The following is a 15,872-nucleotide window of genomic DNA, read 5'->3' on the forward strand; positions in this document are numbered from 1 at the left end:
AAAAGTCGTCTGCTACAGAACGTGTGAGTACTTTTCAGCAAAATAAGACGCTACTCAGCAAGATATTCCAGCACAGTTAAGGTTGATTGTGCTATGGACAGGTAAATCGTATGCACACCCCGACCAATCTAATCTGGACATTGCTCCGAAATTGGTACATTCCTCACAAAATCGGACATTATTCCTCCAGGTTTGAGCGTACACTCCTCCAGGTGAGCGGACGTTCCTCCAGTTTTGAGCGTACATTCCTCCATTCCACGGGCCGGCGGGGGTGTCGGCGAAATATCCAATCACGCGGAGAAGTGTACCGATTTTGGAGGAATGTACGCTCAAAACTGGAGGAACGTCCGCTCACCTGGAGGAGTGTACGCTCAAACATTGAGGAATGTCCGATTTTGTGAGGAATGTACCAATTTCGGAGCAATGTCCAGATTAGATTGGTCGGGGTGATGCCGGGTGTGTTGTCATGACCTGTTACACATCCTAAACTGAACTTTCGAAACTCACAGCTCTGAGTGGGGGAGCGGGCTACACACGTATCTTATTTATTCAAATAGCTGACATATTAGCAGCTGGAACAAAGCTGCTATGAACTTCAGATTTGGGTTGCAGACAGTTGCGGCGAGTTTCAGACATGAGCTGGCCTGCTGTGAGACTGTGTACCGGGACGTCCATGCCACTGTTAGGTCTGGGCACATGGAAGGTATGTTTTTTGTTTGTTGTGCATAAGGCCACACCAATTTAATTTCTTGGTTAACAGATTTTTCTAGAAAAATAATGGAGCAGGCGGGTGAAAAAAAAATAAAAACAGGCCTAGGCATCCTATTATAGCCCAAAATGGTACGATAGGAGCCATGAAGTCAACACACTAGGCTGGTTCAAAATTTAAACAATTAATTTTGAACTTTTAATGATACCACTGCATTGAAAGATGGAATAACTGTAACAACCAGGAAGAAAAGGACTGTTTTCAACTGTTCAGGGCAAAATATGAGCATTTTGCAGATGATTCTGAATAATTTTTATTTGCAAATCAGAAAAAAATGTAGCAGGCGAATCCGTTAACCAAGAAATTAAATTGGTTTGGCCTAACAAGACATTGAAATTGCACATAGGGGTGTTGGAACATAGTAGCCTGGTTACCAAACCTATTATAGCTCCCGAGTTATATATGGACCCTGGTGATATTATGGACACAGATGTGTACATCCTCTCCGCAAATAGGAGAGGATGTAGAACTCGGGAGCTATAATAGGTTTGGTAACCAGGCTAGGAACATAGGGGTGTCTGAACATGAAGGGCGTGGGAATATAGGAGAGTTGGAACTCTATAGGGATGTCTGAACATAGGGGTGTTGGAATATATGAATGGATGAACTTTATTGCTCAACAATCCTACAAGGTACAATGTATGGCAGTAATACAACAATACTACAAAACTTTACTACAAACTACTATCAAAACAGTATTTGAGTTACCATATGGTCATGTATTGATGATGTGTTCTCGCTTATGGAATAAAATGTACAAAAATTGGCCTAACTGTTACATAAGCAGATATGGTAGTTGGACATGACAATAATTCATGGAATGTATCATACTGTGTACCAGATTGGGTGAATTTATATGTGTTTTGGAACTTAACACACATTGAGTGTGTATGAACATAGTGGTGTTGGAACATAGTGGCATTAGAACATTGCATTCAGGGGTGAAACCTAATACATGTATTACAAGTAAGTAGGATGTAAGTTAAAAGTTACATGTAAGTTGGATGTTTTTGATGTAAAATTTTCCAGGCTCGAGAGAATGAATGTTACCAGGCCGTGAAAACAGCCCTCAACATGGGGTACCGACTCATCGACACTGCAGAATCCTACGAAAACGAGAAGGAAATTGGCCAAGCTCTCCGGGAGAACTTTGCTGCCGGGCTAAAGAGGGAGGAAGTATTTGTCACAACCAAGGTGTGAAAAATCATGACTATAACATGTCCAGAATGCAAGATATCTCAAGTAGCTGTACTACCTTAGAAAGCTGCTAGGAGGTCTATAATATGATCAGTTAATCAGATGAGATCTTTTTGAAGAAGAGACAGAGTGGGTCTCAAAAGCTTCCCAAACTTTTTTCATTGTGTGTATTGTTTAGAATGTCAAAAGTATCATTAGTTCATTTTGCCTACATACAATAACCTACAAAACAAAATATCAACTTCTCAAGTTATGCTGTTTACAGAGAAACATATTTATACCAATTTCATCCTGTTCATATAATACTTCTATCTTCATGCTCATGATTTGGGACAACGTCATTAAAATAATTTTTTGTTTTTCAGTTGTGGCTTACCAGATTTCATCCCGATGACGTCCTCCCAGCCTGTCAGAGGAGCCTAAGCAACCTGGGACTAGACTATCTGGACCTGTACCTCATGCACTGTCCTGTAGCCTGGGCTGTATGTTCACATTCAGTCTTGTCTAAATCAGCATTTATGATCCAAATAATATTCAATGACCTGCCCAGAAGTGTAATAGAGTATCATAAGGCCTGGTAATTTCTTGAAAATTGCCAACTTTTGTAAAGTTGCTATAACCACCTCAAAAATTGCCTGGTTCCACTTGGCAATTTATTCAATGGTTATAGCAGTTTCTTCCTCCTCTTCTGTTCCAAACACTAACCTCTGACCTGGCCAATGACATGATTTGTTGACGTCTGTCACCATGGTGCCTGGTGTTGAGTTACATAATGTTGCAATTTCATGGTCTGCTCTACTCCTGTTACCATATACTCGTAGTACATGTATGTGAATGTGTTAAAGTAAAAATTAACAGAGCAGACCATGTCCATAGGTAAACATTATACATTTGCTTTGCGAATGTTACTTCTCTAGTTATTATATACATTTTTGTAGCCTGTTCAAACTTAAATGACATAGCATACTTAACAACCATTCTCCATAGTGTAATACAAGGTCTGCATTTTTAGGCTTGGCATCAATGATATTATACAATCTAAAAATTTCTTCACTGCACTAGGGACTGATTTGGTTTGATGTTGTTTACTTAACATGTTGTTGTTGTTTTTTGTTTACAGAGAGGAGACAACTTATATCCTGTAGATGACAACGGACTGCCTGTCACACTTGACATCCACTATATGGAAACCTGGAAGGTCATATCAATAATAAATCAATAACAATTAATAACTCATATTAACTCATAATAACATTATTTACGGATCATCAATACATGTAAGTCAATAAATCAATAATTAATAATTAATTAGTAATGGACTGTTGATTGTATGTGATTAAAAATTGATTGCATAAGATTATGAGTCAATTACAATCATAATTATAATTATGCTATATTACTTTTTTATTAGGCGTGAATGCTTGATAAAAAATCTATTTTATGCACTTATTTATGATGTCCTTTTCTTTCCTTTTCCAGGCAATGGAAAAGTTGGTGGATGCAGGACTGGTGAAGGCCATTGGTGTGTCCAACTTCAACATCTCGCAGACGAAGGAGGTTCTGACCAATGGGAGGATCAAACCAGTTGTCAATCAAGTAAGGGTTATACTATAGCGCCTCCTAGCGTTTCTCTGGTGTATAACATCAATTTGTAGGTTTGCTAAGAAAGTAAATGTAAAACATTACACGACTTTCCTCACTTAACTCACTTGAAAATGAGTATTGTCTGTCCTGTATTTGTTCCTATGTGTGGGACACAACACCAGCAACAGCTGCCTGTGTCCCACGTGTATTGTACTAGTATTGTTACAATTTCAATAGAGCAAATCAAATCAAACTGGAAGAACAACATGAGGAAAAAGTCTGTACAGTTTTTTTAGGAAAATTACTGGATAACTAGGTTATCAAATCATTTCATCCATGAAGCTAACTTGTTGTTTGTTGTCTTCAGGTCGAGTCTCACCCGTATGTTGGTTGCCACTGGTTACTGGAATACTGCAGGGCTAATGATATCGTAGTGACGGCCTACTGTCCATTAGCAAGACCAGGGTAAGATTTAGGAATTTTTGACATTTTGTAGTGTGTTAAGCCCTATGTTACATTTTGGCCTTAGGGCTCCTGGTGGACATATGAAAAGTGATGTTAGGTTTAGTATGCATTATATGTTTACCTTTGTAGAATGAAAATATATAGTTTTTGCTCTGTTAATTCTCTTCTTCAAACAAATAAGGTCAATGACATGCACCAGACGTCTGTCACCATGGTAACTGGTGCTGTAGCAGACACCCTGTGGTGTTGGATTACATTATGTAGCAAGTGGCAGGGCAGAGATTGAGGAGCTGATCACCATATAATATTATATGTCAATGTGTTTAGTAAAGAGTAAACAGAGCAGTAGTTTGTTTAGCTGTATACCATTTCAATGTGAAGGTAAGGCCACACCAATTTAATTTGTTGGTTCTCGGATTTTTTCAGAAAAAATATGAAGCGACAGGGCGAAAAAAAATAAAATAAAAACAGGTCTAGGCATCCTATTATAGCCCCAAATGCTACAATATGAGCCATGAAGTCAACAAAAAAGGCTGGGTTGAAATTTAAAGTATAAATTTTGAACTTTTAATCAAACCACTGCATTGATAGATGGAAAAAACTGTAACAACTAGGAAGAAAAGGAATTTCCTCAACTGTTGGGGGCAAAATATGAGCATTTTTGAGTTGATTCAGAACCAGAATCTTTTTTTTTTTTTTTTGCAAATCAGAAAAAAATGAAGAGGCGAATCCGAGAACCAACAAATTAAATTGGTGTGGCCTAAGCATTATGCATTTGCTTTGCAAATGTTACCATTCTAGTTCTTTCTGTTTTCAGATCGAAGGAGGCAAAAGATCATGGAGTAGACATGCTTTTGCAAGACCCAGTAATAGTGGAGATCAGTAAAAAACATGGGAAGACACCAGCACAGGTGACTTTTTAATATGGTTCTCTCTAAAAGAATCATTCATTCATTCATTAGTTTGCACTGTTATTAAACAGTAACTAGCATTTCATTCACTTGTTATTTACTTGTTCTTTCATTCCTTCCTTGTTCATTCAGTCCTTCATTCATTCCATTATTCCTTCATTCATTTCATCCTTCCTTCCTTCATTTATTCTGACAGGTGTGCCTTAAGTGGCAGGTGCAGAGGAATGTGGTTGTTGTTCCTAAGAGTGTCAATCCTGCAAGGATACAAGAGAACTCCCAGGTGAGCTATGGCAGGTGAAAAATGGCAATATGGCCTTATTGCTAAGGTATATGACTCAGACTCAGAATCTGAAGGTTCTGGGTTCGAATCCCTAGCAGTCCACGGACATTGTCTTGGATAGGACCTAAAGCTGAAGCCCTGTGTTTCAGGAGAACCACGCCTGAAGCATGTTAAAGATCCCACCACACTATAACTGTGAAAAGAGTAGAGGAAAGCAAACCTTCCAGATACATGTCATAACAGTAAATAGATTTGTGTATAGTGTCACAACAGTGAATGTCCTAAGTACAAATGTATTTCTTTTCTTCTCCCTTGACAGCTTTTTGACTTTGAGCTGAGTGAAGATGACATGTCAGCCATTAACCAGCTTGACAGGAATGCACGAGTTGTTTGGTTTCTCAGGTAAGTAACATTTCTTGTTACAGTAGCAAACTGCTAGTCAATGATGGGAACACTCCTATCTTCCAAAAATCCCACATTCCTGCACCTTTATATGTTTTGACATAAAATAGTCTCAAGAAGCATATCGACAAACCATACTGCGCCTGTGCCAAACCCGGATTTTTCACGTCCGGGTTTGGTACAGGCGTCGGGTGGTGTAGTGGTAGATCATTCGACCGTGAACCGGGAGACCCGGGTTCGATCCCGAGTCGTACCCGGGGCATGTCTGGACATGCGCCCGACTTTGTGTCCTTGGTAAAGGCACTTAACACGAATTTCCTCACTCCACCCAGGTGTGAATGGGTACCTAACTTCGGTTGGGGAAAGCCGTATTGAGGTCACCTTGTGGCGCCGAATGGCAGCCGCACAGACCCTTGCGACAGTTCCACAAAAAAAAAATTGTGAAACAAATATGTGTATCATGTGTATTATTTGATTGTTGTAATTGTTGTGATTTGTATTATGTGATACCCTGCATCAATTCTGCCGTATAAGGCCGCGACTGCACGGGTACTGTTTGGACCATAAAAACCATTTATTTATTCAGCTTTCTATGAATGCTTGGTCAATTTTTCATCATGATACATGATGCCTGAATTCTGCATTTTCTGGATCTAATTTACATTAGATATTTATAAAATTCAGGTTAATCTTTATTAGCACTTTATGTATGGCAAATATCATTTGGTAGCATTATCATTTAATTGATAGATTAAGTGATTGTAATTTTTGCTGTTGTGTGCCTGTGTAAATTTTGCCTAAAATTCTGACTACTGTCCACCATGTGAAACTATAATGTTACATGGGTGCATTGGAACAAAAATGCAATATACATATGCTGTTCCTTTTCCTCTTTTTCAGGTGTAAAACACATCCACACTGGCCCTTTGGTGAAGAATTTTAGGCCACGGTACCATGGACTCAGTGTGTGGACAACATGAACCACCCAGCACATCCGTAGAACATACTGCGCCAGCGCAAAACCCAATTTTTTACGGTTTTCATTGGATTTTTTTGTCTGCATCAGAATTTTGCCTGTTGCAGACAATATTTTTTCCAACATAACATTTGGAAACCACAGACGGAGTGTTAACATTATATGCTTGAATACAACCTTACATGAGACGCTTGCTGAAGTGCTATGTACAACATTACAGGTTTGCGCAGGTGCAGTACGTTCTGCTGACAACATGAACCACCCATCCTCCCATGGCAGGGGCAGCGGCTCCGAATTCCTTCTCCACCCCTTACCCCTGCCGAATAAGCCCGCATCTTCTACTCGGCGACCCCAGGAATATTAATATTTTCATGAGCTTGCCTTATTTGGCATGACCCCATTTCTGACTTGGGCGGGGACGGGACGTCACCCTCCCCGCCGGCGACTCCGCCGCCGCCCGGTGACTAGCCCGTTGGGGAGGCCGTGCGGGGCAAAGTCACCGAGCCGCCCCCTCTTTTCTCCGCGCCGACACCTTCCCCGTGCTCGGCGGGATCCGCGCGCAGCCTCCAGCACACGCTAGCGCCCCGCTGACGCCCGCAGCGGCCTGCATCGCAAAAGTTCTCTTCCCAAGACGACGCCATGTTTGTTTTTATTTGTCACTGAACAGCCGATGTAAGAGCCGACATGATTGGTTCCGATAGCTAGCGCAGCTCATAAATATTTAATGTAAAGTGCATTGAAGATTTTCTCTGTGATACGTGATTGGCTGAGAGTGTGTCCCTGGAATCGGGTCGCCGAGTAGAAGATGCGGGCTTATTCGGCAGGGGTAAGGGGTGGAGAAGGAATTCGGAGCCACTGCCCCTGCCATGGGAGGATGGAACCACCCAGTCTTTTACAAACAGTATCTGAGCTTCATAACTGATTCCAATGTGTGCTATTTGCTGCTAGTGAAATGTACAAAATGAACTGTCCCTCTTTTGTTGAATTAATGTCTTTTGTATGAAAGAATGTTATAAAATGATGTAACTTTTCTATTTCAGTATTTTTTTAAAAATGAGTTTGCTCAATGGAAGGCAAGAAGGCTACGTCTGGGCACTGAAGTTAGTGGCTTCATCCTTTTTGAGCTGGACTGAATGTCAGGATATGACTTATCAATAATCATGCAAATTAGGAGATATGAGAATTATAATCTATTTTGTCATGAAATAGAGCAATATTAATAAGAAAGCTTATAAGACCGTTAAGATCCTAAAATAACAAATAGAATCATGGAAAAATTGTTGCATAAATATCTTCTATTGTGACTCAAAATAAAATTTTACTTCTCAACTATTTTTATGTTATTTGTTGTATTGGTTCAAGCAGATAGGAAAGTCGTGAAGTTAAAATCACTTGGATCTTGTTCGTTGCTGTGTACATATATTTAAAGTTATGTACGGACAAGATATATTAAATTAAGTGTACCTCAAATGCCATCATCACTTGTTCCAGAGCACAAGAGCTACCTACCATCCAAAACTCATGACCCTAGCATATCCAGAGCATGAGATATCAAAACAATATGTAGGGTATGGGTAGAATACCAAAACCATAAAGTCTACCGGTATATGTTTTTGTTTTTTCATATCTTCGTCTTTGGCTTTCGAAGACTTTGCTCAGGGCTCGAAATACATTTTTCAGGCAAGTTGTCCTGATACAAATAGCAAGAAAATATGAAATTAAGACTGAGCTTTAACTTCCAACACTAGATACAGAATTGGGACTTTATTTCATAATGATTTGTACCAACACAAGAAAATGTGATTTTAATATTTCAAGGAATGTTTGGCTATGTTGTGATGGCGTTCAGCACCAAGGACAGGCATTCCACTATCCAGATATGGTGACCAGGGACAAGACTGTTTGGCTGTTTCTAGCCAGTGTTCAGGAAAAGGAATGTTTGGCTATGTGTGGATGGCGTTCAGCACCAAGGACAGGCATTGCACTACTAATTTTGAACTGGTTAACTATTACATTTTGACATGCCCTTCTATTTCCCTTTCAAAAGAGTGTTGGCATCAATGTTCTACCCAGTGGGACGCCACAGTTTCTGTTTAAATGTTACAAAAAGAAAGATTAAAAAGACAAAACCCGAGTTTCCAATGAGAAATGATTTCATTATCTTTATTCAAATTGTTGGCTGAGGACTAACAGGTGGGAACTACCCATGACGCCATGCGGACTCAGAAGTTCCAAGATGGCGGCTGAACATGGAGCGGGAGAAACTTCTGCTAAAACTTCGTCCCTGGAAGACGAGAAACGTCTGTTTTATCTGGTGAGTAGTACGTAACTTTGTTCTCTGTATTCTTGTGACCGCTTTTGAACAGTCTTTCCTGGAAAGACGCCGTAACTCCACAGAAATATAAGTCACAGTAGGCCATGCGGACTCAGAAGTTCCAAGATGGCGGCTGAACATGAGCGGGAGAAATTTCTCCTAAAACTTCGTCCCTGGAAGACGAGAAACGTCTGTTTTAGCTGGTGAGTAGTACGTAACTTTGTTCTCTGTATTCTTGTGACCACTTTTGAACAGTCTTGTGCGGAAAGACGCCGTAACACCACAGAAATATAAGTCACAGTAGGCCATGCGGACTCAGAAGTTCCAAGATGGCGGCTGAACATGGAGCGGGAGAAACCTCCTAAAACTTCGTCCTTGGAAGACGAGAAACGTCTGTTTTAGGAAGTGAGTTGTGCGTAACTTTGTTCTCTGTATCCTTGTGACCACTTTGGAACAGTCTTTCCTGGAAAGACGCCGTAACACCACAGAAATATGACCGAGTTTTTAAAGCATTGTGGTGTGGCATACACGAGGGCGCACCTGGACTAGATTGATTTGCATAAAAATAACACTCATGGTGACGAATTTTATTTTAATTTTTATGCTTCGTCCTGTAACTTGATATAAACTTCGTTACCAAATTAATATTGCTGACATTCTACTCTATTATCTTACTGTAGGTAATATTTTTTATTTTGCCTCTTTAAAATTGAATTTTTGTCCTGCAGTAAATATCACTGTGAATGTTTTTGATAACTCGACATTATTGACGTTTATCTATGGCCTTTTCAAGTGAAAATGGTTTCAGAACGTCACAAGTACTTTTTATGAACAGTTCTTTACTTCTGTTTTAACAGTTTATAAATAATATAACTTTATATATAATGTGTGAATTTCTTGAACAACTTTCGAACGGATTCTCTTTTGAATGCTTACCTTTTCTATTTGATTATGTAACCTGAATACAATGGATAATATTCTCTTGACCACTTTATTTCTTCAATAATGAGTGTTTGACAAAGTGCTTATTATATTTCAGTCCATACCATGGTATGGATGAAATATATTGTGTTCTCTGATGTTTCTTCTCCTCCTCCTTCTCCTCCTGCCAAACACTCAAAGGGATTCAACTCCGCCATCATTCAGCCAAATGACTTGAAATTTGGCATGGAGGTAGAGTGGGCGAATACCCCCAGGCGTTTTTTTCATTTTTTTGATACATGCCTTTGAAAAATTTTTATGAAGGTTTTTTGGGGCATTTTTTGGCAAAAAATGGATTTTTGGATCCTGAGCCCTGGTTTTACAACCAAATGATCTGAAATTCGGTATAAAGGTACCTTGAAGATGTGTCTTCAGAATAGCAGTCACATATTTGGCATACACCACTTCCAAATGACTCATTTGGGGGACTTTAATGGCTATTTTCAGCAAAAAAAAGGCCAAAAGTGCTATACCCGTTCCATGTTCTATCTAAAGAATGGCCTGTTCCATCTGCCCTTGGCCATGGAACATGTGTTCCATAGCGGGTTACCTGAGGTCACATTGCACGTAAGTCTTGCGTAATGACCCACACATTCAATTTTATGTGCCTAAGACCTTCAAAATGTATCAAATCTCATCATTGTTAGTATTTGCATACCTGTAATAAGACTGGTAAAGCTTTCGAGATTCAATGTGCTTGCTCTTGCATCTTTGTTCTCAATTACATAGCTACTATATAATTCATTTATTTGAGAATCTTTGCCAGTTTTACACTGGGGTAAGTTTGGAATAGTCCACTTTTGCGTGGGAGGGAGATGGACTGAAATATGCTGTATTTGCTCCCAAGCAAATGTCGGCCTCTCTAGTATACAATGTATGTTCTGACAACTTTGGATGTACATAGATACACTACTAGTAGGTAAAGTCATTGTATGGATACCTGATGTACTGATGATTATAAAATGCAGGCCTCAAAATTAACATTTTCTCCTATTGTCCGAGCACTGTCCCAAAAATAAATTTCAATTGTCCCAAAGTGAGGATGAACTGTAAAAACCTGCTTTTCAGGAAGTGAACTTGAAGTCAGCTTTATTTTGCTCAAGTTCTGACTTCCAGGCGCGCTATAATTGCAGACTAAATTGAAAATTCTGGGGAGCTTTTTCCGGAGCCAAACAAAAGAAGGGCTGACATTCTGGTGTTTATTATTTTTCTATTGTCCCAAAAATGTCCCGAATAAATGAGTTGTATTTTTAGTTGTCCCGGCTTAAATTTTAGTGGTCACTGGCCATCGGGACACTGTTAATTTCGAGCCCTGAAAATGGATTTACTTTGTTGTATTTATTTATTTTACATAAAATTTTGTCTTTTAGTTTTACAGGAATTCAGAATCTTGTCAAATCACATTGTATTTTGTTCTGTCAACATGATCTGTGCTTGAAAATGAAATGTGTTTCATGTGTTGTTACTGTTTTAGACTGTGGTACATTGCTAATTGCTTCAGATGCTGTATGTTTGTTGGCTATGATAGTACAATGTTGTATCTGGCAATGTTCTGTCAACATGTGTATGAACTTGCCATATGGATTGTTTTGATGTTATGTGAGATGAATTTTTATGTGATTGTTGTTTGGTCATGATACATCCTGTTGACATTTGACTGAATGTTAAGTAATTTTGTGTTCTTCTTTTATCCCACTAAATAAGCATTACCGGTATACTCTATATAATATGACTTGTTCTCGGTTTAGAACTGTAACAAATGTTGTGAATATGACAATGTATGATGTATTTTGTTTCATGACGTGTATGTTCTGTGCATTGATACTTTTAGTGAGTAAATTTGGTCTGAATGTGTATTTCTCTTACATCCTAGGTTTGGGAAGCTCATATTGTATTCCTGACCATGTGGGACCTGTCCATGCTCCTGTATGTGCCGTGGGACCTGTCAGCTATTCTGTGTACCAGTCTATATTCCTGGAGGACCTGCCTGTGCTTCTGAGGGACCTGTCATCAGCTACAAGACAAGAGAACATCGGACTTGACTGTGAGTTTGCTTTATTTATAGAACTCTTTCAAAAATGGGGTCTGCATGCCGCAATGCGTAATTGGGCGTCTAAGTTTTGCATGATGCGAAGCCGGGTCGTTCTGAATAATGTTAAACGTAATCCGTGCATATGTGTAAAACGTCCAGCCAGTAAAAGTGAAGTGTCTATGCTTTGCAGAATTTTGCGCCTTGTCATTTCAAGTTTGTATAATTCAAAGTGGAACAAGTCTGAACAAAGTGGAACAGCACGAATGAAGAGTAAATCGTGGTCGCTGCCTTGTTGAATTCAGCGCGAAGCGTGATCGGGACCTCTCATGCAGACCTCTAAAAATGACAATGAAAGATGTTGGGAAAGGGCATGTTTGCGATCCTCTGAATTTTTAATCTCTAGTACCATTCTTGAAACTAGCCCTTCTTGCTATTTGTTGTCATTTCTGAAAGAGTTCACATTTACTAATATCTAGTTTAAGGTTGTGACTGATACAGTATTTTATTGCTACTGTATATGCCGGAGAACACAGTACATTTTCCTATTGAAGAGAGCACTTGTAATATTGTCTATTGTTTCATTCTGTATAGCAATGGGATATGTTTTCAGAAGCATTTGTGACCAAACTGCTTTTTCTGATATTCTCTTCATCATGATCCACATCCACCCATTTTTAAAACCGTTTCTGAAATATAGGTGCAACAGAACAAAAAAAAGCAAAATCATTTTTAGTAATAGTAAAATTAATCTTTATGTTTATCTACATAAGTCAATGTTGATTAGATTGTTTTATATGGATGTTTTATATGGATCCTCTGGGACCCCAAAACTGACACGAGCGTGTGAATTAAAAAAAAGTTTGGCAAAAAAAAAGGTTTAATAATGGTTGAACAAATGACTAAACACACAAGAGTATGGTATGGCGAATAATAATACTCTTTATTTTCGTTGATGAAGGTTAGACATCCAGGTAATACGATACATGATTTTGGAAATTCCAAAATCATATCCAGTTGCTTGAGTAACTGCTTTTTGGTGTACTCTTTATTTTCATTTCTTCACATTTTCTTCTTTTCCTGAATTGATTCTATGACATTAGTATCGTTTTGTAATCCTTTTTTTTTGCAACATACAACATATATTCGCTCATTTTGTATGATTTACAGTATTGTCGAAGACTCTTTTTTTTTGGAAACAGATGAAAATTCTTGCACACGTAAATGTCATCCGTATAATCAAATCAACATGGCCTAATTTACAAAAGCACAAGATATTCCACAAAGAATTTAAATAATAGGATCAATATTGTGACTGATGTACACAATACTTCGTAATATAATCAGTACAATTTTGTCCTTGATGGAGTGGATTTCAGGGAAAATACTTTGGTCGCATAATGATTGTTGGAGACATGTCCTATTTCTGTACAGAAAATATAAAAGGCAATGTTGTGCTTTCTTTCTGTAGTGTGAATGTACTACAGGTAAGCTGTGTGTGATGTTTGGAAGAGAGGAATTGAGTAATAAGGAATCAGCAAAAGAAAAGTGCATTCTGTTTATTAATGCAAGGGTTAAGTACAGTTAAATTAAGGGAAGCTTCACTTTAAACATTAATTATGTCATACTCATAGATAGTTTAGGTAGTTTAACAATAAACAAAACTGCAGAGAGATCTTGAGTTACAGTGAGTCGGATCTCCTTCCCCTACACTTTATTGTCTCTGCGAAACATTACATTCTGAAACATTCAAGAAGATTACATGATTGTACATTCTTTCAAGTGGCTTAAAATTCAACTGTAGTCATTTCTTAGGTAATATATCTAATAGGTAACTGAAAACCAGGGCTTGAAATGCATGTTTGGGAATAGGTGCACTGGTGCACCCAACCTAAAAAATTAGGTGCAGGAATATTTTTTTTGGGTGCACCGTATAAAACAAAACCTAAATTAGTAATTACAGAATTCTTACTGCTCCTCTTATGAGCTTGAATCTGAAAACAGACAGTTACAGTGAGAGGTTTATACATTGTATCATCATGTTAATACTCAGAGTAAGCTTTCTACTAAAAATGTAGCCTGCATTTGAGTGTCGGAATTCAATATAGGAAGTGTAACTTAAGAATACCATAGACAGACAGGTTGAGACATTAATGATAAGTTTATTGTAACTTCCTGCACAAAGGCTAATTGCAAATAACAAAGATATTGAAACAGAGTACATAATAACTTCTACGTAAAATCTACGTAATAACGAGGTAATTTTATAAAATTATAGCTACATGTATGTCTAAAACTACGTCTGAAGGGTTTGACTTGTATTTTGTAAACCATGGAAGACGTAATGTCCCACTTTTTCCAAAATTTGTGGGTTTTAGGTTAGTTAAAAGAAGAATACAAGAAGAGAAGTTTAGAGAAATTGGGATAAATTGTAGAGGTTTGAAAAGACATTTCATTTGGAGTGATTTTATGCAATGAACAGTTCGAGATAAAGTGTATTTCGTCTTCCACAGCTTTTGCAATTCAATACTTAAAAATTACAGGTAATCTTCAATACCAGCCTATCTCTATTGAAAAAGTTAAAGGTTCTACTTCTACGTGAAATGTAGCCCACATTTAAGTCACAGAAGTTAGCTAGGTAGTTTATCTTTAATCAAATTGTAAAAGCTTGAAGAACAATGTCAGTAAAAATAGGTGTAGTTTTGTTTTGCTGATTCCTGATCACTGCATGACAAAACACAATTCCTCTCTTTCTGTATGTGTTTAAAGGGACACAAGAGGTTCGATAAAATGTCATCATGTTAGGCCACACTAATTTAATTCGGTAGTTCTCGGATGCGCCTCTTCATTTTTTTCTGATTTGCAAAAAAAAAAAATTCTGGTTCTGAATCAACTCAAAAATGATAATTTTGCCTTCAACAGTTGAGGAAAGTCCTTTTCTTTGTAGTTGTTACAATTTTTCCAGTTTTTCCATTTATCAATACAGTGGTTTGATTAAAAGTTCAAAATTCATTGTTTAAATATGAACCCATCCTTTTGTGTTGACTTCATGGCTCCTATCGTACCTTTTGGGGCTATAGTAGGATGCCTAAACCTTTTTTTTTCGCCCTGTCGCTTCATATTTTTTCTGAAAAAATCCGAGAACCAACAAATTAAATTGGTGTGGCCTTATGCATGGCATGTCTGAAAAGTGATTTCTACACTTAGTTCGTTAGTCCATCGTACTTAAGAGCGCTGCCGGTCGTTAGAATTTGGAGACAGCGCCTAACGTTCACAACGGCCGCCGCCATACCTTTGCAATGACATAATCGCGTAGTTCTTAATAAGAACTATGTCAACGTCGCACATTCGATGCATATTCGATTTCGGTACTTTTCTCTGTCTTGTTGTTACTATCTCCTTCTTTTCCATCATGCCGCTTTGTCTAGTGTGCAATAACAACGGTTGGAAATTCCGAATAGCAAAGATAAGCCGATTAACTTCCACCGCTTTCCACCATCGGATGAGAAGCATCAAGAATGGATATATATAGTTGAACGTTGACCTGGTACTTAAGAACTTTGCGATTATGTCATTGCGAAGGTATGGCGTCAGTCTTTGTGAACGCTAGGCGCTATCCCCAACTTCAAATGGCCAGTTGTGCTCTAAACTACGATGGACTAGCGAACTAAGTGTTAGAAATCACTTTTCAGACATACTTTTTAACATAATGACAGATTTTATTGAACCTCTTGTGTCCCTTTAAGTTCTGACTCACACAGTATGTCACACTCACCTTCCTACATGTAATCAGACCAACCTATAGCTTGACGGAGTGAAATTTTTCAGCCAAAAAATTACCCTTGTGTTTTTGGATGGCAGATTTTGCCCACAAATTACTGCTTTGGCTGTTTAAACTTTAATTCTCCAAACAAGTAAATTACTCCTGAACAGTGTTGGTGTAGTTTTGTGTTGATTTTTTAAT

The 15,872-nt window shown here is 38.3% G+C and overlaps 1 protein-coding gene across 1 annotated transcript; it reads left to right on the top strand.

Moving 5' to 3' along the window:
* The first annotated feature begins 563 nt into the window (after nt 1-563).
* On the top strand, nt 564-7,018 carry LOC109467321 (alcohol dehydrogenase [NADP(+)] A-like). Its single transcript, XM_019765265.1, has 10 exons — nt 564-703; nt 1,799-1,963; nt 2,332-2,448; nt 3,087-3,164; nt 3,446-3,562; nt 3,918-4,015; nt 4,833-4,926; nt 5,123-5,206; nt 5,526-5,608; nt 6,509-7,018. Exons 1-10 carry the CDS (start codon nt 635-637, stop codon nt 6,549-6,551), a joined length of 948 nt encoding a protein of 315 aa, XP_019620824.1. The 5' UTR covers nt 564-634; the 3' UTR covers nt 6,552-7,018.
* The last annotated feature ends 8,854 nt before the right edge of the window (nt 7,019-15,872 follow it).

This window comes from Branchiostoma belcheri, unplaced genomic scaffold (assembly GCF_001625305.1).
Source record: "Branchiostoma belcheri isolate BF01 breed outbred unplaced genomic scaffold, Haploidv18h27 scaffold18, whole genome shotgun sequence".
Lineage (NCBI taxonomy): Eukaryota > Metazoa > Chordata > Leptocardii > Amphioxiformes > Branchiostomatidae > Branchiostoma > Branchiostoma belcheri.